Source organism: Lampetra fluviatilis, chromosome 64 (assembly GCF_964198595.1).
Source record: "Lampetra fluviatilis chromosome 64, kcLamFluv1.1, whole genome shotgun sequence".
NCBI lineage: Eukaryota > Metazoa > Chordata > Hyperoartia > Petromyzontiformes > Petromyzontidae > Lampetra > Lampetra fluviatilis.
In genome coordinates, this window is record NC_136338.1 from 1008110 (window position 1) to 1035498 (window position 27389).

The following is a 27389-nucleotide window of genomic DNA, read 5'->3' on the forward strand; positions in this document are numbered from 1 at the left end:
ACCGACATTCACCATCAATAAATAATCACCACCTATCAATCATCATCATCGATCTATCATCGTCATCGATCTCCCGTCTGGAGGCGTGAGACGTTTCGCCGACCCCGAGGGGACCCCGTGCGAGTCGCCGTCTCGCCATGGGTCTCGCCGCCTGCATGAGGTGCATGAAGTTCGTGCTCGTCGCCTTCAACTTCCTCTTCTGGGTGAGCAGCAGCAGCACCAGGAGACGACTCACTGTGCCATGCACGCGCACTGTACAATGCACAGCACACGCGCACTGTACAACGCACGCGCACTGTACGACGCACGCGCACTGTACAACGCACGCGCACTGTACAACGCACAGTGCAATGCACACCACACACAGCACACGCGCACTGTACGATGCACGCGCTCTGTACCATGCACGTGTGTGGTGTGTGTGTGGTGTGTGTGTGGTGTGTGTATGTGGTGTGTGTATGTGTGTGTGGTGTATGTGTATGTGATTAGTATGTGTTGTGTGTGGTGTGTGTGGTGTGCGTGTGTGTATGTGGTGTGTGTGTATGTGTGTGTGTGGTGTGTGTGTTATGTGTATGTGTTGTTTGTGTGTGGTGTGTTGTGTGCATGTGTGTGGTGTATGTGGTGTATGTGGTGAGGGTGGGGAACTTTCCCCACCAGCAGCACATTGCCGGCTGTGTGGGGAAGTCTTGCCCTGTCTTTGCTGCCTTTAACAACAACAACAAAACCTCAACGTTACCCGCGACGTAGAGGTGATAACACGAGTTACCTCCTAGGGTCACGTGTGTGCGTCTGTGTGTATGTCTGTGTGAGTGTCTGTGTGTTAGTGTGAGTGTGTGTGTCTGTGTGTGTATCTGTGTGTCTGTGTGTGTGTGTGTCTGTGCGTGTGTGTGTTGTGTGTGTGTCTGTGTGTGTCTGTGTGTGTGTGTGTGTCTGTGTGTGTGTGTGTTGTGTGTGTGGTCGTGTGAATGAGTGAGTGTGTGAATAAGTGTGTGGTTGTGTAAATGTGTGAATGTGACATTTCCCGTTCCGGAGGAATGCTTTCTTTCAGTCGCTTCGCTTTCGTACAAGCACAGCTATGGACCAGTTTCGACACCCAGTGTCTCATCCACAGTAGCAGAGGCAGGCTCGCTTGAGCCAGTGCTGATGAATTGCCCAGATGTTCATCTGTGTGCCGGCTTGCTGGAGGGGTTTTGCGATGCTTTGATTCCGCCGATAAACATCGGACGTCGATCGCTCTGTGCGCGCACCGATTCGTGTTCTGTATATCCGCACACCGACTGTGGATCTGTTGCGAAGATCCGTCGATTAAACGTGGATCTCCATTCCCGAGTTCCTGCATCGAATCGCTGACTCTGCTGCTGATGCTGATGTTGCTGCTGCTGCTGATGATAATGAATTACGATATTGCTGCTCATGATGACGATACCACTCATGATGCTGCATAGTTGTCAACCCACACGGTTTACCCCGTATTCTTGTACAGGGAAATTTCGTTTTTAGGTCCATACAGCGTACAGCCGTTTGAATGCGGGCAAAACATGTTTTGTGTCTCTTTGTTTGTGTGTCTCCCTTGTGATGATGGGACTTTGTGGGATGAACGTTGAGATGTATAAGGGGCACGGGGTGACAAATAAGGTCTGACTTGGTCTGTAATAAGGTACTGATAAGGGATTGACAGGTTTATAGTGGTGAGTGTAGTGGTGAGTGTAGTGGTGAGTGTACTAGTGGTGAGTGTACTAGTGGTGAGTGTAGTGGTGGTGAGTGTACTAGTGGTGAGTGTAGTAGTGGTGAGTGTACTAGTGGTGAGTGTAGTAGTGGTGAGTGTAGTGGTGAGTGTAGTGGTGAGTGTAGTGATGAGTGTACTAGTGGTGAGTGTACTAGTGGTGAGTGTAGTGGTGGTGAGTGTAGTAGTGGTGAGTGTACTAGTGGTGAGTGTAGTAGTGGTGAGTGTACTAGTGGTGAGTGTACTAGTGGTGAGTGTAGTGGTGAGTGTAGTGGTGAGTGTACTAGTGGTGAGTGTACTAGTGGTGAGTGTACTAGTGGTGAGTGTAGTAGTGGTGAGTGTAGTAGTGGTGAGTGTACTAGTGGTGAGTGTAGTAGTGGTGAGTGTACTAGTGGTGAGTGTACTAGTGGTGAGTGTACTAGTGGTGAGTGTAGTGGTGAGTGTAGTGGTGAGTGTACTAGTGGTGAGTGTGCTAGTGGTGAGTGTACTAGTGGTGAGTGTAGTAGTGGTGAGTGTACTAGTGGGTTGACAGGTATGATGATGATGATGATCCTTCTGCTGCTGATGATGCTGCTGATCATGACAATTAAGATAACGATGCTCATGCTCATGCTGATGTTTGTGTACAGCTTGTGGGGTGCGCTCTGCTGTCCATCTCGCTGTGGCTGAGATTCGATCAGAACACCAAGGACATATTTGACAACCCCAACGCACCAACCACCTACTATGTTGGTGAGTGTTTGGTGCAACTCACCCGCTCCTCGCTCACCCACTCAACCCGCGCCACGGTCAACTCGCTCGCACCCGCACGCTCACCCGCTTATCTGCTCGCTCACTCACCCCCACACAAAGACAAAGGTGTAGCCTTAACCGACTGTTGGGGCAAGTGCTGTTAGCGAGCACCTATGAAGGCCGGAATGGTACACGAGGGGGTGGGTGGCCAGCATCACGCCCGACCGCCTTTGTCTCCCCAGTGGCGATGATAACACACTCACTCTGCACCAGGTACTCATTTGAGGCCGAGGCGACCTAGGGGAGGCCCAGGACCGGTTCAGATAATCGTCACTGGTATTGGCCATGAGCGGAAATCGAACTCGGGTTTCCGAGTACATAGTGCAACGCACTAACCGCTACGCTACCGCTCTCCACCCACACGCTCACCCACACACTCACCCACACACTCAACCACACACATGCTCACCCACACATTCACCTACACACTCACCCACACACTCACCCACACACTCACTCACACACACGCTCACCCACACACTCACCCACACACTCACCCACACACTCACCCACACACACGCTCACCCACACACTCACCCACACATTCACCCACACACACACACACGCTCACCCACACACTCACCCACACACTCACCCACACACACACTCACACACACGCTCACCCACACACTCACCCACACATTGACCTACACACTCACCCACACACTCACCCACACACACACTCACACACACGCTCACACACACGCTCACCCACACACTCACCCACACATTCTCCCACTCACCCACTCATCCACTCACCCACCCAATCTCTCACCAACCAACCGACTCATTCATTTACCCACTCATTGACTCACTCGCCCGCCCACCCACTCGTCATATTTGTGTCGTGTTTCCATCATGCCATGTGTCCGTGTGGCATCGGTTCACTCCACGCGTGGTGGTGTAAGGTGTGGGTAGAGTGACGCGTGTGTGTGTGTGAGCGTGACTGTGTGTGTGTGTGTGAGCGTGACTGTGTGTGTGTGAGCGTGACTGTGTGTGTCTGTGTGTGTCTGTGTGTGTGTCTGTGTGTGTCTGTTTGTGTGTGTGTGTGTCTGTGTGTGTCTGTTTGTGTGTGTGTCTGTAGGTGTGTGTGTGTGTGTCTGTGTGTGTGTGTCTGTAGGTGTGTGTCTGTGTGTGTGTGTGTCTGTTTGTGTGTGTGTGTGTCTGTGTGTGTCTGTGTGTGTGTGTCTGTGTGTGTGTGGGGACGCCACGGGGTCCGTCTGCATGGGGCCTCGTGGTTTAGCTCCCCCCCCACTGCCCCCCCCCACGCTCTCCCCCCCCCCGCACTGCGTTATCACCACTGCCACACGTTTCCCCCTCGCGCACTCAGCGCGAGCGTGGGGGTTTGATTAATGAAACGCGATTTCTGCCCAAGTTAGCAAATCTATTGGCGGACGACGACGACGACGATCCTCCTCCTCCCCTTGCCCGACGTCGCACGTCGTTACCAACATTAAGTTGCGTTTTAAACGCTTCCCATCAGCCGTGCACGGGGCAACTTCCTCGTGCAAGAGTGGGGGGGGGACCCTCCAGACCGGTTTTCGACTTTTCGGTGCCTCAACGGCAGAGGCAGGTTCGCATGAGTCAGCGGTTCAACGCTCGCAAATTGGCTGGACCGTTTTTGACATTCCGCGGCTCATCGGCAGGAAGTCGGTTCTCACGAGAAGCATTGGCTCGGCACAACAGAAAACTCGGCACCGGTTTCGACATTCATTCTCTCATCAGCAGCAGCAGAAGCAGGCTCGCTTGATCCATTGGTGAAACGGGAGCAAAATTGCTGGACTGGTATCGACATCAAGTCGATGAGACGGTGAATGAAAAACCGCCGCCGGCCAGCTGGGAAAATTACAATCTATGAAAAACCAAAACTATTCAAGAAAAATCCTTTAACAGTCCCACTGAGCTGTATAACTCTTTTTCAGAAGCGACCCGCAATCACAAATGATATCTCAATGAAGTGGCTTATCGTCACCATCGTGTGGAAATTTATAGCAGCACCCAAATACTCTTAAGCGCGTGGTGATGTCCACTCTAAATTTTAAGGGAAAAACCCGAAGGACCCGGAGAAAAATCCACGCGGCCAAACTCCAAATATACAACGGGCGTTGGCGTCGGGATCGAACCCACAACTCTCGCGTGCCAGGCGAGGCGGTCAACATCTCGTAACCGCGACGCCGGTTACCCCAGCAGATCGCTCAGTTGAGATCGTGCAGCAGCAGCAGCAACAGCAGCGGTAGCAGCAGCAGCAACAGCAGCAACAGCAGCAACAGCAGCAACAGCAGCAGTAGCAGCAGCAGCAGCGGTAGCAGCAGCAGCGGCGAGAACTTGGCAGGACCCTCCTGAAAGGGCGAGTCTTGAGACTCGGCGAGGCCTTCTTCCCTGGCTAGGCTGGTGGAGGAAAATTAATAATGCGAACAGCTTTCAGGGTGAGCAGCGCTGTGGTAACACTCGCGCCTCGCCTGAGTTGGATTCCTGACCCGGTGCCTCTCCGTGTGGAGTTTGCGTTTCGTCTCCCTCCTGATCGTTAAAGAGTCACGTGGCTCTGCATTTTGAAGGAAGACCTCAATCTTAATCTTCTGTCGCACGGCCGATGTAGACGCAGAGCCGATGCCCGCAGTTTCATATTGGGGCGGGTCAAGCACAGACATCCGTGTCGGGAACAGCGGAGTTCGTGTATCATCATCGTCATCATCGTCATCGTCATCATCATCATCGTCATCTTCTTGGTTCTTTCGGTAAAGTCACGTAGAAGGGAAATAATAAACATAAACCAATAAAATAATTCTCACGACGTTTCGGCCACAACGCAAGCAGCCGTCCTCAGGTGAAGAACAGGTCTGTCAGAAAGACAGCGTCTGAATGGGCACCACCAGGCTTGGCAGCGTATATTTAAGCTGGGTTGGAGGGGGAAGAGCGCCTTGACAAAGGAATTTGCATATCAAGAGGAATTTAGCATATTTATGGGAAATGCAGATATGGGATTAGTCACTACTTCCCTTCTACGTGACTTTACCGAAAGAACCAAGAAGATGAATCCCTGCAGTCACGAAAGCTTTAAATCGAAATCATCGTCATCATCGTCATCATCGTCGTCATCGTCGTCATCGTCATCATCATCGTCATCGCCGTGGTGATGTCTGCTTCGTCTTCGTGGATTGGGGCATTGCGCCGTGACACGTTGTGCTATGGGGCATCGTCAGACATGATCATCCGCATCTGTTGCCATGGTTTGTGCAGTGGACGCGGTTTAGATCAGCAGTTATTTAATAGCAATCTCAAGTTTCCTAACGTGCGTTCATTGTGAACAGTTCATTGCCGTGAGTCGCTTGGGGGGGGCCGCGAGGAGTGGTGGCGCAGCGGTTGGCGCACTTGCGCTACGAACCCGGCAACCCGACTTAGATTCCCGCTCGCGACCAACGCACTGCGCGTAAACTTCGCCACGGGGAAGACAAAGGCGGCCGGGACGTGGTGCTGGCCACCCGCCACCTCGAGCGCCGTGTCAGCCTCGCTAACAACACTTGCCCCTACCGTCTCCCGAGGCTATGCGGGGAATCTTTGTGTCGTGCTTTGCGCACGCGTGGAAATGTGCGTAACACATTGCGGGCGTGAGCAGATAAATAAATAATTTTATCCCCCCCCCCCCCCGAGGCGAGATGGAACAATCCGACACGGGCTGGGGCTGAACCAACAGACTACCAGTCGGTTTAGCCCCTGTCCCATAGATCCACACAATCACCCAGAGATGCGCACAGAGATCCATTGACCTACACAGAGACCCATAGACTTACACATACACCCATAGACTTACACATACACCCATAGATCCACACAATCACCCAGAGATGCGCACAGAGATCCATTGACCTACACAGAGACCCATAGACTTACACATACACCCATAGACTTACACATACACCCATAGATCCACACAATCACCCAGAGATGCGCACAGAGATCCATTGACCTACACAGAGACCCATAGACTTACACATACACCCATAGACTTACACATACACCCATAGATCCACACAATCACCCAGAGATGCGCACAGAGATCCATTGACCTACACAGAGACCCATAGACTTACACATACACCCATAGACTTACACATACACCCATAGACTTACACATACACCCATAGATGTACACATACACCCATAGACTTACACATACACCCATAGACTTACACATACACCCATAAACTTACACATACACCCATAGACTTACACATACACCCATAGACTTACACATACACCCATTGACTTACACATACACCCATAGACTTACACATACACCCATAGACTTACACATACACCCATTGACTTACACATACACCCATAGACTTACACATACACCCATAGACTTACACATACACCCATAGACTTACACATACACCCATAGACTTACACATACACCCATAGACTTACACATACACCCATTGACCTACATAAAGACCCACATAGCGACCCATGTACTGTGGGTCTCTGTTGGGTGACACAAGGTTGATGAGCCTGCCTGTGGGTAGGGCGCGGTGGTATGTGTGTGTGCTTGTGTGTACTTGTGTGTGTCTGTGTGTCTGTGTGTGTGCACTTGTGTCTTTGTGTGTGCGTGTGTACTTGTGTGTGTGTCTGTGTGTGCGTGTGTACTTGTGTGTGTGTCTGTGTGTGCGTGTGTACTTGTGTGTGTGTGCGTGTGTACTTGTGTGTGTGTCTGTGTGTGCGTGTGTACTTGTGTGTGTCTGTGTGTCTGTGTGTGTGCACTTGTGTCTTTGTGTGTGCGTGTGTACTTGTGTGTCTGTGCGTGTGTACTTGTGTGTGCGTGTGTACTTGTGTGTGTGTCTGTGTGTGCGTGTGTACTTGTGTGTGTCTGTGTGCGTGTGTGTTTTGTGGGGAGCCGTTAGTGTCGCGGTTAGCACTACGCTTCGCGACCCGAGTTCGATGTCCGCTCACAGCCAACACCAGTGACGATTATCTGAACTGGTCCCTGGCCTCCCCTAGGTCGACTCAACCTCAAATGAGTATCTGGTGCGGTGTGTAAACATCGCCACTGGGGAGACAAAGGCGGTCGGGCGTGGTGCTGGCCACCCACCCCCTCGTGTGCCGTGCCGGCCTACACAGGTGCTGCTCGCTAACAGCACTTGCCCCAACAGTCTGTTAAGGCTACACGGGGGATCTTTGTCGTTGTGTGTACTTGTGTGTGTGTACTTGTGTGTGTATGTGTACTTGTGTGTGTGTACTTGCGTGTGTGTACTTGTGTGTGTGTGTGTGCGTGAGATCCCAATCGGTTCCATTAAATCTGCGGCGTGTTTTTGGAATGTGCGATGAGTCGTTTGACCGCAACGGGCGCTGCTCCTCTTGCCGACGGCGTCACGGCATCGCCATTTCCCTTTCTGGAGGACGGCGATGACGAGAATGATGATGACGACGACGACGACGAGGATGATGACGACGACGATGATGAGAATGATGATGACAACGACGATGACGACAGTGACGACGACGAGGATGATGACGACGACGATGATGGCGGCGGCGGCGGACGGCACGTGCCGAATTAACCGTGGCAGCAGTGCCGTCCCATCGTGGGCTGTGCGGGGCCCGGGGTGAACCCCACCACGTGGGCCCCCCCCACCCACCCCGACGCCTTCAAACCAAACGGGAAGTTGGACATCTGACAGCGTGACGTCGAACCGCGGGGGTGCCCCCCCCCCCCCCGAAAGCGTGGGGCCCGGGGCAGTCGCCCTGATTCGCCGTCTTTTACCCGAGGGGGCCGCTCTGCGTTGCGGGGGGCAGGGGAGCGGGGGGGGCAGGGGGGTGGGGGGCGGGGGGGGGCAGTCGCCGTTTTTTTATTTCGTAAACCGCCAACTCGTTCGCCTCCGACGATCATCCAGCAGCGGACCGAGACTGGTCCCGCTGAGCGACGATGTGGAAGGCGAGCAGATGGCCAGCGCCTGCGGTCCGTGCACGCCCACCACCCCCGCAAGCTTCCTGCTGCTTTCCCAGTTCCTCGTTTGTCTCGGTCAGTGTCCGTTACAACATCTGCTTCGTGTGAACGTGGCGGCGGCGGCGTAACCATGGAGGAGACAAAGGCGGCCGGGCGCGGTGACGGCCACCCATGCCCCTCGTGTGCCGTACCGGCCTTCGTAGGTCCACGCTGCTCGTTAACACAGAACTTGCCCCAGCGGTCTGTTGAAGGCTTACACAGAGACCCGCAGACTCACACAGAGACCCGCAGACTTACACAGAGACCCGCACACTTACACAGTGGCCCATAGACTCACACAGAGACTCATAGACTTACACAGAGACCCATAGACTTACACAGAGACCCATAGACTTACACAGAGACCCATAGACTTACACAGAGACCCACAGACTTACACAGAGATCCTTAGACTCACACAGAGACCCACAGACTTACACAGTGGCCCATAGACGCACACAGAGCCACAGACTCACACAGAGACCCATAGACTCACACAGAGACCCATAGACTCACACAGAGACCCATAGACTCACACGGAGATCCTTAGACTCACACAGAGACCCACAGACTTACACAGTGGCCCATAGACTCGCACAGATCCATAGACTCACACAGAGACCCACAGACTTACACAGAGATCCATAGACTTACACAGAGACCCATAGACTTACACAGAGATCCTTAGACTCACACAGAGACCCATAGACTTACACAGAGACCCACAGACTCACACAGAGCCACAGACTCACACAGAGATCCTTAAACTCACACAGAGACCCATAGACTTACACAGAGACCCATAGACTCATATGGAGATCCTTAGACTCACACAGAGACCCATAGACTTACACAGCAGCCCATAGACTTACACAGAGACCCGTAGACTTACACACAGACCCGTAGACTTACACAGAGACCCATAGACTTACACACAGACCCGTAGATGCAAGTCGTATTTAATCCGAGTTTTCCAAAGTATTACAATGTAAAACATACATTTCCTCTAACCATCGATGGGAAGTAAAAGTAAACTTGTAATCATGAATGTACGGCAAAAATACGGCGATCAAACTATTACTGTCGTGCAAAGTGCGCTTTGTCAGAAGTGACCTGGCAATCACAAATGACAGCTCAGCCAAGTGGCTTGTCATCATCATCATCATCGTCACGTGGGCATTTATAGCAGCAGCGAAATACTCTGAATGCACATTAAACGTAGAGGGAATTGCCGGAGGACCCGGAGAAAAATCCACCGTGATGATGATGATGATGAGAGAGAGACACGCAAACTCCAAATATACAGCAGCAGGCGTCGTCAGGGTTTCTTGATCAAACCCACGACCTCCTGTATACCTGGTGAGGTAGTTAACATCTAGCCACCGTGATGATGATGAGTGAGAGAGACACGCAAACTCCAAATATACAGCAGCAGGCGTCGTCAGGGTCAGGATCGAACCCACGACCTCCTGTATACCAGGCGATGTAGTTAACATCTCCTATCCACCGTGATGATGAGAGAGAGACAAGCAAACTCCAAATATACAGCAGCAGCAGCAGCAGGCGTCAGGGTCGGGATCAAACCCACAATATTTTGTATACCAGGCGAGGTAGTTAACATCTCCTAGCCACCGTGATGATGAGAGAGAGAGACACGCAAACTACAAATATACAGCAGCAGGCGTCGTCAGGGTTTCTTGATCAAACCCACGACCTCCTGTACACCAGGCGAGGTAGTTAACATCTCCTAGCCACCGCAGCGCTTCCTGAATAGCGGCAACTGAAATCCACATGGAAATCGTGAACCGTGCGACGTGGAATTTTTAAGCTTGCGTGGAGACAGCGACATGGAAAATGTTTTATTTGGGGGGTGTGTGGAGGGTGGGGTGGGGCGTGGGGGGGGGGTCTGTGGGGTGGGGAGGGGGGGCTCTGGAGGGGGTGGGGGCCTCGTGGGAACCACAATGGCCGGGTTTGTTTTGTGGATCCGTCACCTCCGACCTTCCTGTTGCTAATTCCTTTTCGTCCATCGGTTTCTGTCGCGCACACACAAATGCAAAGGGTCGCCCGTGTAGCCTTAACAGACTGTAGGGGCAAGTGCTGTTAGCGAACACACACACACACTCACCCACTCAACACGTATACCCAATACCAATTTCCGCCATTCGCCACTAAGTGGCGGTGACGTCACCACGGCGCCTGTGCCAGGCTAGGTGCACTTTGAGGCTCAGTGATGGGAATGTGTCCAGATTTTTCAAGGATTTGTGAGCTCCTCACAATCCAGCCTGGTTCAAGCCAGGATTGATCGTAGGCAGGCCAGCCTGAATGTTTCTAACCGGCGCAGATGCTCCATTCGAGGGGTCCACGTTTCGCAAGCGTAGAGAAGGGAGGGAAGGACTGTGACCGAGAAGACCCGAAGCTTCGTGCGGAGAGACAGACCAGGTAGCTTCCACACAGCGTTACGCAACCGATGAAAAGATAATTACCGCTCGACTGATACGGAGTGAGACCTCTGCTGTCAAACCGGAACTGGTCATAAGCGCACTGCCCAGGTATGGGAAACTCTCCACTTTCTCCACAACTGCTCCATCACTAATGGGGAGCTTAGGGGGTGGAGTGTTTGGTGGCACAAAATACCCAGGCAGGTGCTTAGCTTTGGTGGGGCTTAGTGGCACACTCCAGGTTCAGCAGCATCGCCTCCTCTGAGTGAGCAGCAATCACCAGACCATCGGCATACATGACATGGTTGACCAATCGGGAGCCATCCCTCGACCGCACGCGGGCATCGATCAGCCTCATGTTGTATCTGTACCAGGTGGAAATTCGTCTGGTACAGCCATGGAAAGCTTCTCGAACTATGTGGGCGCCAGAGGACATCCCTGTCGCACCCATAGGTGAACAGGGAATGGCTCCGACACCTGGCCACGTAGTTTTACCCGGGCCTGCCCGCAATCATGAAGGCCCTTAATGATTGTGAGCAGAGAGTCAGGGACTCTGAAAACAAGAAGAGCTGCCCACAGCCCTGGCCTGTTGATGGTACCATAGGCCTTGACCAGGTGAATAAAGCAGAGATGTAGGTCTTGTTGGAATTCCCTACACCTTTGATGTAGCAGACAGACAGAGAATATGGCATCCGTGCAGGACCGCCCTGGTCTGAAACCACAATGGGGCTCCGCAAGCCACTTCTCAGCGTGCCTGGCAAGGCGATGTTGAATAATCCTTGCCAGGACCTTTCCCAGCACACTGAGGAGGGAGATGCCCCTGTAGTTGTTACAGTCTGTGCGGTCCCCCTTCTTAAAGAGGGGGACCACCAGGGCATCCTTCCAATCCTGCGGAACCCGTTCTGTGGTCCAGTTGTGATGATGCCAAGTAGGGCAGTCTGCGCACAAATGCCACCCTCCCTCAGCATTTCGCTTGTGAGATCGTCTTTGCCCGGCGCTTTTCCTGGTCTCAGCTTGGCGACTTCTGCCAATATTTGAGGCACGGCAGCCGTAGCAGGGTCGTTCCCACCTTGCCCCACGATGTTGTCTGGGCCAAGGGAATTCCCCTCCCCCAAGACCTCACAAAAATGCTGTGCAAACCTGCAGACCTGTTCCTGGGGGTCGGAGATCGGGTGCCCGTTCTTTCCCTTAAGGATGGTGATAGTTGAGGCGCTGCAAGTTACTTTTTTGATGGAATTAAATAGTGAATTGTGATTGCGGCTACGATGGCAGCTTCCATCTCCTCGGCAACCCCACCACCCATCCTTGCGGCGCCACACGGCTGTATGAATCTCCGAGCGAAGGTCTCCTCATTCTCAGATGTTGGATGTTGTGGGCGACAGGAGTGGGCCTGTCGCTTTCTCTCAACCAGCGGGAACACCTCCTCCTTCAGCCAGGGGTCTCTGGGGAGGTGTGGACCGCGTACCCAATGCAGCCGTTGTCGTTGCGTGAGCCACGGTCCTGAGCCTCACCCATTTACCTTCAGCATCAGAAGGAGGGAGGGTGGGCACGATGCTAACCCCAGCCGCAAGCGATATTGAAACTCCTGCTTGCAACACACATGCACCCACGCACACTCACCCACTCAACCCAACAACAACAACAACCGCCATTCGCCACCAAGTGGCGGTGACGTCATCACGGCGCTAGTGCCAGGCTATGTGCACGTTAAGGCCACGCAACAAAGATCCCCCGTGTAGCCTTAACAGACTGGAGGGGCAAGTGCTGTTAGCGAGCACCTTTGAAGGCCGAGAACGGCACACGAGGAGGTGGGTGGCCAGCACCACGCCCGACCGCCTTTGTCTCTCCAGTGGCGATATTTACACACCGCACCAGGTACTCATTTCAGGCTGAGTCGACCTAGGGGAGGCCCAGGACCGGTTCAGATAATCGTCACTGGTGTTGGCCGTGAGCGGGAATCGAACCCGGGTCGCCGGGTTCATAGCGCAGCGTAGCGCTAACCACTACACCACCGCACCAAGTGGCGGTGACGTCACCACGGCGCTAGTGCCAGGCTATGTGCACGTTAAGGCCACGCACACACACACACACTGTTCCCACCAACGCTTCAAGCCTCAACTCATCTAGTCCCAGACCCGCACAGCTCCTCACAGCTGCCCACAGGCTGCTCCCACGGTGCAACACCCTTCAATCGTCGTCATGGACTATCCGCTGCTGGATGGAGATCGGTGCGATGATGTCATGAACCCGGCGTGTGTTCTCTGGTCCGCGTGTTTCTCTCTCGCGATGTCTCTAAGGAAGTCTCGGTGTCCACACAAATGTTCAGTGGAGTACCTTTTTTTAGCCCGCTCGGTCAGCCTTTCTTCTGGGAGGGCTGCTCGTTTCCAGCAGTGTGCTGCTCGTTTCAAGCAAAACTTCGGGTCGGTTGTCGACATGAAGTGTCTCATCAGCAGTGCCGTCGGATTTATGAAAGCAGCAACTGCCGTGGGAGAGTCAAACAAACGCGGCCAAGTATTTACTCCCGTCGATTCATCGGGGCCATCCCTCCCTTCCCTCTCTTCCCTCCCTTCCCTCCCTTCCCTCCTTCCCTCCCTTCCCTCCTTCCCACCATTCCCTCCCTTCCCTCCCTTCCCTCCTTTTTTTTACGATCAGTGGAAACAAGAAGATGCTCGGTGTATTCGGCACTTTGCTTCATTCATCATTTCGTAAAAAAATAAAAATATTTAAATTTTTAAACTTTGCTTTATGTAAACCCCCACCTCTCGCTCACTCTCGCTCACTCTCTCTCTCTCGCTCTCTCTCGTTCTGCACGCAGCCCTTCTCGCACTCCGACGGCTTCCCTCCATTCCCTCCTTCCCTCCCTTCCCTCCCTCAGTCCCTCCCTTCCCTCCGTCCCTGGCTTCACTCCGTCGCCGGCTTGCCGGACGATGTCGACAGAAACACAAATCGTCAGAACGTCCGTCGCAGTGGCAGATGGGAATGCGCGCCGCCTGCACTTTTGTGGAATCGCACGGAAACTGGGACTACGCTGATGGCTCCCCCCCCCCCCCTCTGATGGCCTAATGGGATTTCCAGGGCCGGATTCAGTCCCGTGGTTTAGGGGCGAGCGATAGGGGGGGCCATGTGGGGTAGGGGGTGGGTGATGGGGTGCGTGGTTGTGTGTGGTGTGAGTGTGTGGTGTGAGTGTGCGGGGGTGCGATAGGGTTTTGCGGTTGTGTGATTGCGGTGTGTAGCGATGAGGTGTGCGGTGTGTTTGTGCGTGAGTGAAGGGGTGTGCGTTTGTGTGTGCGGAGAGTATGGGTGTGCGGCGGTGGGGTGAGTGGTTGGAGTGTTGGGGGGTGTGGTGGGGGGTGGGTGGTGGGGGGTGGTTGGGGTGGGTAGTTTGGGTGTTGGGGTGTGGGTGGTGGGTGTGGTGGGGGGGGTGGGTGGTGGGGGGTGGTTGAGGTGGGTGGTTTGGGTGTTGGGGTGGGTGTGGTGGGGGGTGGTGGGGGGGGGTGGGTGGTGGGGGGGTGGTTGGGGTGGGTGGTTTGGGTGCTGGGGGGTGGGTGGTGGTGGGTGGTTGGGGTGGTGGGGGTGAGTGGTGGGGGGTGGTGGGGGGTGGGTGGGGGGTGGTTGGGGTGAGTGGTGGGGGGTGCTGGGGGGTGCTGGGGGGGTGGTGGGGGGTGGTGGGGGGTGGTTGGGGTGAGTGGTGGGGGGTGCTGGGGGGTGGTTTGGGTGAGTGGTGGGGGGTGCTGGGGGGTGCTGGGTGGGTGGTGGGGGGTGGTGGGGGGTGGGTGGGGGGTGGTGGGGTGTGGGTGGGTGGGGGTGGTTTGTTGGCGGCTGCACGCAGTGGGCCCCAGATGCGATCTCGCAAACAGGAAGCGGCGCTGTGAGCGGGGCGACAGAGACGAGCGCTGTGCTTGGACAGAGAGCATGCCTGTGCGTGTGTGAGCACGTGTGTGTGTGAGCACGTGTGTGTGTGTGCGTGTGTGTAAGCGTGTGTGTGAGCGTGTGTGTGTGAGCGTGTGTGTAAGTGTGTGAGCGTGTGTGTGTGTGAGCGTGTGTGTGAGTGTGTATGAGCATGTGTGTGTATGGGCATTTCTGTGAGGTCCTGGGGGAGGGGAAATCCCTCAGCGAGGAAAACATCATGGCACAAAGTGGGGATGACCCTACTGAGGCTGCGGTGCCTCAAATATTGGAAGAAGTCACCCCCTGTGAGTGGCTGGCTGAGGTGCCATCTGTTGAGGAAGTACTGAAGGCGATCCGGAGTCTGAGACCAGGAAAGGCACTGGGCAGAGATGATCTCCCAAGCGAAATGCTGAGGGAGGGTGGCGTTTGTGCACAGACTGCCCTATATGACATCATAACAACAGTCTGGACCGCTGGACGGGTTCCGCAGGATCGGAAGGATGCCCTGGTGGTCCCCCTCTTTAAGAAGGGGGACCGCACAGACTGTAACAACTACAGGGGCAAGGCTGCGTTGGCTGGGTCATGTAGCCCGCATGCCCAGCCACCGCATGCCGAAACAGCCTTTGTTCGGCCGGATCGAGGGGGCTAAACGGGCGCGGCACGGGCTAGAGAAGAGATGGAGTGATGTGGTACAGGAGGACGTGGAGCTGAGTGGACTTGCCGATGACTGATACCTGCGGTGTCAAGATCGACCTCTGTGGAGGAGGCTCGTGAAGGACGCTACTGGGCAGTTGGAGGCAGTCGCCCTCCAGCAACAACGGAGGGCGGAGGAGCGACGCTCACAACAACGAGCGGAGCGCCAGGTGTCTAAAGCACAGCAAGTTGGCACAGTAGGGGGCACAGGTGGTGCATCAGCCAGTCATCTCGGTCATCTCAGTCAGTCGACCCGTGGCACCTGGGTCTGCCCCGTGACCTCCTGCCAGCAGGTGTTCGACATTTCACGTGGCCTCAAGGTGCACATGGCCTGGCACAAGCGTCGTGGTGATGTCACCGCCACTTAGTGGCGAATGGCGGTTGTTGTTGTTGTGTGAGTGCGTGTGTGTGAGCATGTGCGAGTGTGTGTGAGTGCGCATGTCTGTGAGTGCACATGTCTGTGTGAGCGTATGTTTGATCGTGTGAGCGTGCCTGTGTGTGAGCGGATGCGAGTGAGCGTGTGAGTGAGCATGTGATGGTGATGATAGTGATGGTGGTAGCTGTGTTGATGACTTTGGTGGTGGTGGTGGTGGTGATGATAGTGATGATGGTATCTGTGTTGATGACCGTGATGGTGATGAGTCGTAATGTAATTTTATCTCAGCCCGTGAGTCGTCAAAACGCCAGCAGCGAAATCTCTCGCCTGGTTTGAACGTCTCCATCACATCGCCCCTCCCTTGCCACCCCCCCCCCTGCCCCCCCCCCCCCCCCAGGGATCTACGTTCTGATCGTGGTGGGGGCGCTCATGATGGTGGTCGGATTCCTGGGCTGTTGCGGAGCCATCCAGGAGTCGCAGTGCATGCTGGGAACCGTAAGTGCTGTGGGCGCGGCGAGGCTCTGGGGCGGGTAGCGTTGGAACGGCGATCGAAATTATTGGGGAGGTCCTTTTCCCCCACCCACCACCCCCCAACGATTCAGCGATGTTGCCAGGTTCGATGGGAGACGCGGGGTGGCACGGGGAGACGCGGGGAGACGCGGGGAGACACAGGGTGGCACGGGGAGATGCAGGGAGACACGGGGAGACACGGGGAGACACAGGGTGGCATGGGGAGACACAGGGTGGCATGGGAAGACACAGGGTGGCATGGGAAGACACGGGGAGACACAGGGTGGCATGGGGAGACACAGGGTGGCACAGGGTGGCACGGGGAGACGCAGGGAGACACAGGGTGGCATAGGGAGACACAGGGTGGCACGGGGAGACGCAGGGTGGCACGGGGAGACGCAGGGAGACACGGGGAGATGCAGGGAGACACGGGGAGACGCGGGGAGACGCAGGGAGACACAGGGTGGCACGGGGAGATGCAGGGGAACACGGGGAGACACGGGGAGATGCAGGGAGACACGGGGAGACACAGGGTGGCATGGGGAGATGCAGGGAGACACGGGGAGACGCGGGGAGACGCGGGGAGACGCAGGGAGACACAGGGTGGCATGGGGAGATGCAGGGAGACACGGGGAGACGCGGGGCGGCTCAGGGTGGTCACGGGGACTGCGTGCGGAATGTGGTTACCCGCACGGCTGCCATCACCTCCCCGTCACGCGCGATGTGCCCTCGCCCACCTCACCCACTTCACCCACCTCACCCACCTCACCCACTTCACCCGCCATCTCACGCCCGTCTCGCGCTCGCGGGGTGAGGCACTCATCTAGCAGCAGATAGAGAACAGCCGCGTGGGATGAGCACGTGCAGTAACAACAGCAGAAGTAGCAGCAGTAGCAGCAGTAGCAGCAGTAGCAGAAGCAACAACAGCAGCAACAGCAGCAGTAGCAGCAGCAACAACAGCAGCAACAGCAGAAGTAGCAGCGGTAGCAGCAACAGCAGCAGCCGCAGCAGGTGTTGTGGTGCGGGATGGGAATGTGGCGGTGCGTGTGTGTGTGTGTCTGCGTGTGTGTGTGTCTGCGTGTGTGAGCGTGTGCGTGTGTGAGCGTGTGTGAGCGTGCGTGTGTCTGCGTGTGTGTGTGTCTGCGTGTGTGTGTGTCTGCGTGTGTGTGTGTCTGCGTGTGTGTGTCTGCGTGTGTGAGCGTGCGTGTGTGTGTCTGCGTGTGTGTGTCTGCGTGTGTGTGCACGTGTGTGCGTGTGTGAGCGTGTGTGAGTGTGCGTGTGTGAGCGTGTGTGTGTCTGCGTGTGCACGTGTGTGTGTGTGAGTGTGTGAGCATGTGAGAGCGTGTGTGTGCACGTGAGCGCGCTCGTGGTGCCAGAGGCGATGTTGTGCGTGCACGCTGCCCCTCCCTGTGTTTACCAAGCAGCCACCTTCAGCCTTGCGCTCCTCCTGAACGTGGTATATAACCAGCGTGTGTGCGTGTGTCTGCGTGTGTGTCTGCGTGTATGTGTGTGCGTGTGTGTCAGCGTGTGTGTCTGCGTGTATGTGTGTGCGTGTGTCTGCGTGTGTGTCTGCGTGTATGTGTGTGCGTGTGTGTCAGCGTGTGTGTCTGCGTGTATGTGTGTGCGTGTGTGTCTGCGTGTGTGTCTGCGTGTGTGTGTGTACGTGTGTGTCTGCATGCGTGTGTCTGCGTGTGTGTGTACGCGTGTGTCTGCGTGTGTGTGTGTCTGCGTATGCGCGTGTGTGGGAAGCGGTAGTGTAGTGGTTAGCACTACGCTGCGCTACGAACCAGGCGACCCGAGTTCGATTCCCGCTCACGGCCAACACCGGTGATGATTATCTGAACCGGTCCTGGGCCTCCCCTAGGTCGACTCGGCCTTAAAACGTGTACCCGGTGCACCATCGCGAAAATTCAGCGCTGGGGCGCCGATGCGCCGCTCCCAGCCTCCGTAGACTCTGCTCGCTCACAGCACTTGCCCCAGCGGGCCGCGTGAGCTGCGCGGGGGACCTTTGCCTTTGCGCGTATGCGCGCACGTGCGGAGTTTTATCGCAGCAGTGGCTTTGAACAAAAAAAAATGGGGAAGTCCCAGGCAACCCGACATGCAATTAGGAGTAAATGTTTAATTGTAATTGCGATCGTAAAGTGTTGACCCACGGGGCCGCCACGAGTTCACACGCGACCACTTCCCAGCATGCCGTGCACGTGACGGTGACGTCACGCGATGTCACGCGGCACGGAGTGCAATGCCATCGAGCGGCGCGCCGTTCCGTGCGGGGAGCCCCTCGGTTCCACACTCCGCGTCTTCCGGAACGCCGCTGCCGCTGCCGTCGATTGGCTTGGGGCATGAGGATTTAATCCGGCGTAAGGCACTACCACTGGGGTGCAAGCTGATGCCTGTCCGTCCTTCATGGAACGGCAGTATCACGAGGACGCACTGGGAGGGGAGATGGATGCAGCTACCCCGAATGTTGCCGGGACAGCATTCCCGACTGTGGTTGTGTGCCGATGTAATAGTTTGTTGTTAATTGTGGTTGTCAGTGGTTATTGTTGTTGTTGGTTGTTGTTGTTGTTTGTGATTGTGGCTGAATCTATGTCTCACCCCCCCCCCATCCTCCACCACCTCCTCCTCTACCACCTCCTCTACCACCGCCTCCTCCACCACCACCACCTCTTCAGTTCTTCACTTTAATCGTCATCCTCTTCGCGGCCGAGATCACCGCCGCCATCTGGGCCTTCATGTTCCACGACGAGGTGAGGCACGAGCACCACGCAGACGCCCCCACCCCATCGCCCCCACCCCATCGCCCCCACCTCATCACCCCCACCTCATCGCCCCCACCTCATCGCCCCCGCCCCATCGCCCCCGCCTCATCGCCCCCACCTCATCGCCCCCGCCCCATCGCCCCCACCTCATCGCCCCCACCTCATCGCCCCCGCCCCATCGCCCCCGCCTCATCGCCCCCACCTCACCGCCCCCACCTCACCGTCCCCACCTCATCGCCCCCACCCCATTGCCCCCACCCCATCGCCCCCACCTCATCGCCCCCACCCCATCGCCCCCACCCCATCGCCCCCACCCCATGGGGAGGCCGTCAATTACGATGTTGACGACGACGACGATGATGATGATGGCGTAAACGATGGCGACGATGACGACGATGGCGACGACGACGACGTTGACGACGACGATGTCCACGCAGGTGGAGACGCAGATGATTGAGTACTACAACGGCCTCTACAACGACAAGGGCAACAGCACACGCTCCGCCACCAACACAACTCTGAGCATCATCCACTCCACGGTGAGCCCCCCCCCCCGCGTCTCCACGGCGGCGGTCCCTCGCGGCACGCCGGGGTCCGGCTGGAAGCCGCGTCAAGCGAGGAATGGGCGAGCTGGCGGATGGCAGTGTGCGCTGCAGCATGGCCCAGCCGGTGCCCGGTGCACGTGGATGTGGGACAAAGGGCCGAGACGAGGTTTTACGACGTCGCGTACTGTACCGTTCTGGGAACTGTACCGTTCCGGGTACTGTACCGTTCTCACGTACTGTACCGTTCCGGGTACTGTGCCATTCCGCGGGGCCGACCGCTCAGAGCGTGACGTGACGTGGTACGTGTACCTCCGATTATCCCGCACCCATCCTCAGCACTCGAACCCAGGCCAACTTGGCACCCCCCTGCACCCCCCTGCACCCCCCTGCACCCCCCCCACCCCCCCCCCCACCACCACCCCCCCACCCCCCTGCACCCCCCCCACCCCCCTGCACCCCCCCCCACCCCCCCCACCCCCCCACCCCCCGTCTGTTGATAGGTAGTGAAGTCTGTCTGTGAGGAGCGGTTCTGAGTCGTCATGAGCCAAAGTCGCCATGGCGACCGCGGGGTCAAGGGAACGGACTCGGAGCGTTACAGCCACCGGTGTGTGAGAGTGTGTGTGTGAGAGTGTGTGTGTGAGAGTGTGTGTGTGTGTGAGAGTGTGTGTGTGTGAGGTCTGTGTGAAACAACCTCCTACCTCCTCGCGGTGCCGGACGGGCAACACTGTCGTGGGCAGTGCTGTGGGGGGAGGGCCAATGCCCATTGGCCTCTCCCCTCATGGCGTCTGTGACCACCACAGTGGCTAAACGGGGGCTCTGGACGGGTGCGAGGGGCTGGTAACCCCTTCACCTTCAATTAACCACCACTAAACTACGAATTAAACATAAACCTGTGCCTGGCACAAGCGTCGTGGTGACGTCACCGCCACTTAGTGGCGAATGGCGGTTGTTGTTGTATGTGTCTTTATGTGTGTGTAAGTGCGTATGTGTGTGAGAGTGTGTGTGAGAGTGTGTGTGAGTGAGAGTGTGCGTGAGAGTGTGTGTGTGTGAGTGAGTGTGTGTGAGAGTGTGTGTGTGTGTGAGAGTGTGTGTGTGTGAGAGTGTTTGTGAGTGTGTGTGTGAGTGAGAGTGTGTGTGAGAGTGTGTGTGTGTGAGTGAGTGTGTGTGAGAGTGTGTGTGTGTGTGTGAGAGTGTGTGTGTGAGAGTGTGTGTGTGTGAGAGTGTGTGTGAGTGAGAGTGTGTGTGAGAGTGTGTGTGTGTGAGTGAGTGTGTGTGAGAGTGTGTGTGTGTGAGAGTGAGTGTGTGTGAGAGTGTGAGTGTGTGTGAGAGTGTGAGTGTGTGTGTGTGAGTGAGTGTGTGTGAGAGTGTGTGTGTGTGTGAGAGTGTGTGTGTAAGAGTGTGTGTGTGGGAGTGTGTGAGTGTGCGTGAGAGTGTGTGTGTGAGAGTGTGTGTGTGTACGTGAGAGTGTGTGTGTATGCGTGAGAGTGTGTGTGTGTGGGGAGCAGTAGCGTAGCAGTTAGCGCAATGCATTACGAATCTGGAAACCCGAGTTCGATTCCCGATGACGGCCAACGCCAGTGACGATTATCTGAACCGGTCCTGGGCCTCCCCTAGGTCGACTCAGCCTCAAATCAGTACCCGGTGCGGTTTGCAACCATCGCCACTGGGGAGACAAAGGCGTCCGGGCGTGGTGCCGGCCTTCATAGGCGCCGCGCTCATTTGTGACAAACGGCACTTGCCCCGACAGTCTGTAAAAGGATCCTTTGTCTTTGCTTGCGCCAGCGCACGAGTGTTTACGCCGCCGGAGGCTGCAGCTAGCGCCCGATGGGAGACCACGTGTGGGGCCCGCGCCGGTCGGAGCTGAGAGGCCCTTGAGCCGGGCTACTGCTGAGGGGCCTGGGTTTGAGCCATGGCTCTGGGCGGCTCTCTCAGGGGAGGTTCACGATGGCCGCGTCAGACGGAGGACAACCCAGTGAGCAGAGCTTGCTTCGATCCAATGCTGGCCGACTTCCCTCACAGGCGAGGGCCGGTTTCGTAACTCAGTGTCTCATCAGCAGTAGAGGCAGGGCTTGCTTGAGCCCGTGGTGGCAAACTGCCCAGATGTGTACAGGCAATCTCACCCCCCCCCCCCGCTCTCTCCGTGAGACTTGGGTCCAAGACTCTTATCGTACGCAGTACAAACTAATCATTTGCATCGTAAGAGAGTTTGTGTAAAAAAAAAAGACAAATAAACCCAGGGGGCCTTGAGACGTCTGGGATTACGCACCACGGAGGGATACGATCAGTCGCACGAGGGGGGAGAGGCACACCAGACACTCATTGTGAGTTGGGGAGAGTACACACCACCACCACCACCGCCACCACCGCCACCACCGCCGCCACCACCGCCACAGCCACCGCCACTGCCGCCACCGCCACCACAGCCACCACCGCCGCCGCCACCGCCACCACCACCGCCACCACCGCCACCACCGTCTCCGTGTGGACCCGCCCGGCACGAGCAGAGACTCGCAGGAGCGAGTACCGTGCAACACGTGGTCATCGTGTCGCGGTCAGCTGTCCCCTCGAAGGCGGTAAAGCTCGGTAAACGTAGAATGCTGGGCCAACGTGGGGCCAAACGTCAGGCAAACGTCGGGCGAACGTTGGCCAACGTCGGGCTAACGTAATGCCAACGTGGGCCACCATCGTTGGGGCTGTGGTCAGGATCCCATCTGCGGCCTGGTGGCCGCTGTCGGGCGCTCACCACAGGGAGGAGCTGTGCACGGCTGTGGCAGCGGCGCCTCTTGGCGCCTGGAGGCACCACAGGTTCGAGTCCGGTTCCCCGACGAAAACCGGACGGACTTGTTGCGAACATTCCCCCAACCCACCAACCCCCCCCCCCACGTCGGTTGTAAATAGTTTATTATTTATTTATTGTGTGTCTCTTTTTTTTACCGAAGCCGTCGCTCACTCGGAATTCCAAATATGGTGATAAAAAAAATACATTCCCCGCCCCCCCCACTCCTGTCGTGAATGACTAAGTTGGCCACCCGGTAAACATGCCAACAACGTTGGGTCAACGTTGGGTCAACGTTGGGTCAACTTTGGGTCAACGTTGGGTCAACGTTGGGTCAACTTTGGGTCAACTTTGGGTCAACGTTGGGTCAACTTTGGGTCAACGTTGGGTCAACTTTGGGTCAATGTTGGGTCAACTTTGGGTCAACGTTGGGTCAACGTTGGGTCAACTTTGGGTCAATGTTGGGTCAACTTTGGGTCAACGTTGGGTCAACTTTGGGTCAACTTTGGGTCAACGTTGTGTCAACTTTGGGTCAACTTTGGGTCAACGTTGGGTCAACGTTGGGTCAACTTTGGGTCAACGTTGGGTCAACGTTGGGTCAACTTTGGGTCAACGTTGGGTCAACGTTGGGTCAACTTTGGGTCAACTTTGGGTCAACGTTGGGTCAACTTTGGGTCAACGTTGGGTCAACTTTAGGTCAACGTTGGGTCAACTTTGGGTCAACGTTGGGTCAACGTTGGGTCAACTTTGGGTCAACTTTGGGTCAACGTTGGGTCAACGTTGGCCCAACAAGTTCCATGTTTACTGGGCAGGGGGGCTCGGCAGTGGTAGAGCGAGCGGCTCCGAATCGGAGGTTGCGAGTTCAGTTCCGGGTTGGTGGTCTCCGCTCACTCGGCCCATCATCCCTCCAGGCCAGGGTCGATAAAATAGTCACCAGGTCACAGGGGTGGTCGGGGGGGAGATCGACATGGGTTTGTCCGACGGTGCTGCATTCTTCCCCCGACCATAGTAATGTGGAATTTCCGGATCGTTTGAGCAGCAGGAAGTCGCGCGTGGTGTGTCACGTGACCTGTGATTGACAGCCGTGGTGAGTCACGTGACCTGTCGTTCACAGCTGGATTGCTGCGGGCAGCCGAAACTCAACTACACCAGCCAGTTGTCGACTTACTCCTGTCCACCGGAGTACACCAAGGTAACTGTCGTCACACTCACACACACATTTTATATGTCTAAGTACTAATTACAACGGGCAGACTTTAGTCAACATGTAGTGCATCAATTCAGAGACGCGACTATGAGTTTATTCTAGCCCTCACGGGCACAGGGATAACGACAGCAGGTCAGGACAGCCGGCACGCTGCCTGGCCTACGATGCCGAGGACAGGAGGCCCAAGGCGATGACTAAGACGTAGACCAGGGGTGGGGAACGTCCGGCCCCGTGGGCCGTACGAGGCCCGCAGAATCATTTGGTGTGGCCCTGCCAAGGCAACCGCAGGCGGGACTCGAAATTCAACAAATCTCGGAGCAAACCTGGCAAAGCAGTTGCCAGTAGCAGCAACATCATCAACGCCAGCTCACATCACACGCCTCGCCAAAGAGAAGCTGTTCCAGCCATCGCATTAGGGGCGAGTTAATGAAATGTTTGACCAAATATAACAGGCAAATGTTTAAGTTGATAATTTTGTATGGCCCGCGAATGATGTTGTAAATATCCAAATGGCCCTTGGCAGAAAACAGGTTCCCCACCCCTGACGTAGACAATGTGTGCGTGTGTGCACGTGCATGCCCTCGTATGTTCTTGACTTCCTTTCTTTGCTCGCTTGCCGCAGAACTGCGTGGACGAAATCCGCAGCTTCCTCGGGACGAAGGTTTACATCGTGGCCGGCCTGGCGCTGGGGGTGGCAGTCATCATGGTGAGCACACGGGGGGGGGGGGGGGGGGTGAGGGGGGGTGTGGTGGGGGGGGGGTGATGGTCTCGCCCCAAACCGACGACAACAACCACAATAACAACAGCAACGAGGACAAACGTCGCGACGTAGTAACTAACAGGGATACGCGATCACCGAGGGATTTACAATCGCGGAAATTGAACACAAGGTGAGGCCCCATTGAGCTGTCCAGCTCTTTGTCAGGAGCGACCTGCCTGTCGCAATGATAGCTCAACCAAGTGGCCTACCGTCATCATCGTCTGTAAAATTTATTCTAAATGTGGAATGGGAAAAACCGGAGGACCCGGAGAAAAAATCCACACAACCACGTTGAGCGAGAGAGACACGCAAACTCCAAATACACAGCAGCAGCAGCAGGCGTCAGGGTCGGGATCGAACCCACGACCTCCTGTATACCAGGCGAGGTAGTTAACATCTCCTAGCCACCGCGCAAGATGACGCCCCCACATGCAGTTCCCACCTCTTGCGGAATCGTGAGAATGCCGTGACCACGTCCCAGTTGTTTTTATCTCAAGAGGTGGCAACCCCTCGCCCCACCCACCATGCTCACTTCCGCACGCGGTGGCCGCACATTTTTATTGTCGCGTTCCCGGTACGATTTCATCGCCACGACATCACCACTCGAAAATACAAGTGCCTCGTGCATTGGGGAAACTGGGTGGATGACGTGGTTCCTTGCGTGTGTGCGTGTGTTCGTGTGTGTGCGTGCGTGTGTGTGCGCGTGTGCGCGTGTGTGCGTGCGTGTGTGCGTGTGTGTGTGCGTGTGTGTGCGTGTGTGTGTGCGCGCTTGTGTGTGTGTGTGCGTGTGTGTGCGTGTGTGCGTGCGTGTGTGTGTGCGTGCGTGTGTGCGTGCGCGTGTGTGCGTGCGTGTGCGTGCGTGTGCGCGTGCGTGCGTGCGTGTGCGCGCGCTGTCTTTTTTTTTTTGCAGATCTTCGGCATGATATTCAGCATGGCCGTCTGCTGTGCCATCCGCAACGACAGCCCTTACTGAGAAGCTTTGCCAGCGTCTCGGCACCAGCTAGGCCAACATTGGCCCGGCAAGCTTTAGCCTGGCCACGGTCTGGCCTAAAGCCTCGCTCGGTCTGGCTTGGCCCATCTCAGCCCAGAAACGTCATGCCCAGCCGCGTTCGTCCCAGCCCTAGCAAAGCCAAGCTCAGCCTAAGCCTGGCCTGCCGAAGCCTAGTCCAGGCCGGACCAGTGTTGACAACCGAACAATTTTTTGGCACTAGATTTAAACGACTATATGAGTTTCGATAGCAACAAAAAATTTAGTTTTCGTCAGTCTACCGAGTGTAATACTGCGCGGAATATTGTCGACCGACACGGTTTCCAATGAAGGTATCCCTTAAGGATCCCGCATCATTTTACCTGTCACCACATTCTCCGGATCGTGTGACACTTTTCGGAAAGAAACGCCCCAAATTTGTTCCCAGTCAGAGATGAAATTACGCGGATCTGGTCACGCACACACACAAACGTGTACTAGCAAACACACGTGTACTAGCTAACACACGTGTACTAGCAAACACACGTGTACTAGCAAACACACATGTAGATGCAAACACACGTGTACGCACACAAACACACACAAACATACTCACACACGTGTACTCACACACGTGTACGCACACACGTGCACATGAAAACACGTGTACGCACACACACGTGTACGCCCCCCCACGTGTAACACGCAAACACACGTGTACATGTAAACACACACACGTGTAGATGCAAACACACACGTGTACGCCCACCCACGTGTACACCCAAACACGCACATCTGCCGGATTGCAAGGCGCACCACCAAACGTTTCCTCTGGAACACAGGAAGCAAGTGCGTGTTGTAATCTGGAGAATGCGGTAACGCTGCCTCAGTCGTCAGCCGGCGTTGCTGGCAACTTGAGAATGCCTGCCTAGCGACGTCAAATCAGCTGCCTGAGGATCACTCAGCGACTTCCTCAGCCTTGTCAAGACCACCGACTCAAAAGAACTGAATGTGCCCCATTGTCGTATTAGTTTATCGTCATTTGCAGATTGTGATTGGTCGTTGCCCCCAGGGCCGTTTGCGAGTGGGGTTCCCGGAGTATCATGGCCGGAGCCTTCTCCACACGCGGGGCCTCCCAGAGGCGCATGACAGCGGCTAACGACTCGTGCCTGTGCCGATGAGTCCCGGTGAGGATGCAGCCGATTAGCGCGGTTGGCTACGTTCGGTGCGAGATAACTTGGGACGTGCATTGTGCAGGGTGCTTGTGGGATGGCCGTGTTATCCCAACTTATTTCTTCTAACTGCTCGTTGTCGTTGTTGTTGTTGTGGTGTTTAATTTGTTGTTCTGCCCCCTCCCCGTCGCGCCTCCGATTTGGCCACGGTTGCCTACGTACGGCGCGCAAGATGACAAAACGGGCCACGCATTCGGTTATTTTGGTGGTGACGGCGGTTCCGGACACAGCCTTCTTGCCCGTTGTTCAATCTTATTTAAGCAGTTTCGCAAGGGGGCTGCCGGGTCCTGAGCAAAGCGAGCAAAGCCGAGGCAGCCAGCCAGCGTTGTCGGCCGAGCAGCCTCGGAACAAACTTTTAAATTTAGTGTTTTTATAGGAAATGGACTCTACCGATATGCTGAGTAACGGGAGAGGAAATCTAGAAACGCAACTGCGCAGCAGCAAATGTTGCTTTGCGACAAAACGAGAAAGAAAAGTGCCTTTGCCGTTTTATTTTTTAAGAAACTCGAGTCCCGATGAATCTTGAAAGCATATAAATGATGTATACGATTGTTTGCACGGTGCTGTTTTGTGCGTGCGTGCGTGTGACACCGAGAGCGGCCTTAAGTTTCTGTTTATTTTTGGAACGTTTTAAAGTTGGGTGCCCCGTGACCCGAGGGTGAAATATAACTTGACCCGAAAGGTCAAGTGGGGGTGGGGGAGAGGGGCAAACGTCTAAAAATAATCTTGATTTGAAG

The 27389-nt window shown here is 55.8% G+C and overlaps 1 protein-coding gene across 1 annotated transcript; it reads left to right on the forward strand.

Annotated features, from left to right (window-relative positions):
- Positions 1-27201, forward strand: LOC144951860 (CD9 antigen-like). Its single transcript, XM_078882208.1, has 8 exons — positions 1-203; positions 2353-2455; positions 16291-16388; positions 19079-19153; positions 19603-19704; positions 23601-23678; positions 24316-24399; positions 25364-27201. The coding sequence occupies exons 1-8, from the start codon at positions 138-140 to the stop codon at positions 25424-25426; spliced, it is 669 nt and encodes a 222-aa protein (XP_078738334.1). The 5' UTR covers positions 1-137; the 3' UTR covers positions 25427-27201.
- The last annotated feature ends 188 nt before the right edge of the window (positions 27202-27389 follow it).

Coding starts and splice junctions, on each gene's coding strand:
- LOC144951860 (XM_078882208.1), top strand. CDS start 138: ATGGGTCTCGCCGCCTGCATGAGGTGCATGAAGTTCGTGCTCGTCGCC. Junction 2,456..16,290: donor ACCAACCACCTACTATGTTG/GTGAGTGTTTGG, acceptor CCCCCCCCCCAG/GGATCTACGTTCTGATCGTG. Junction 23,679..24,315: donor GTCCACCGGAGTACACCAAG/GTAACTGTCGTC, acceptor CGCTTGCCGCAG/AACTGCGTGGACGAAATCCG.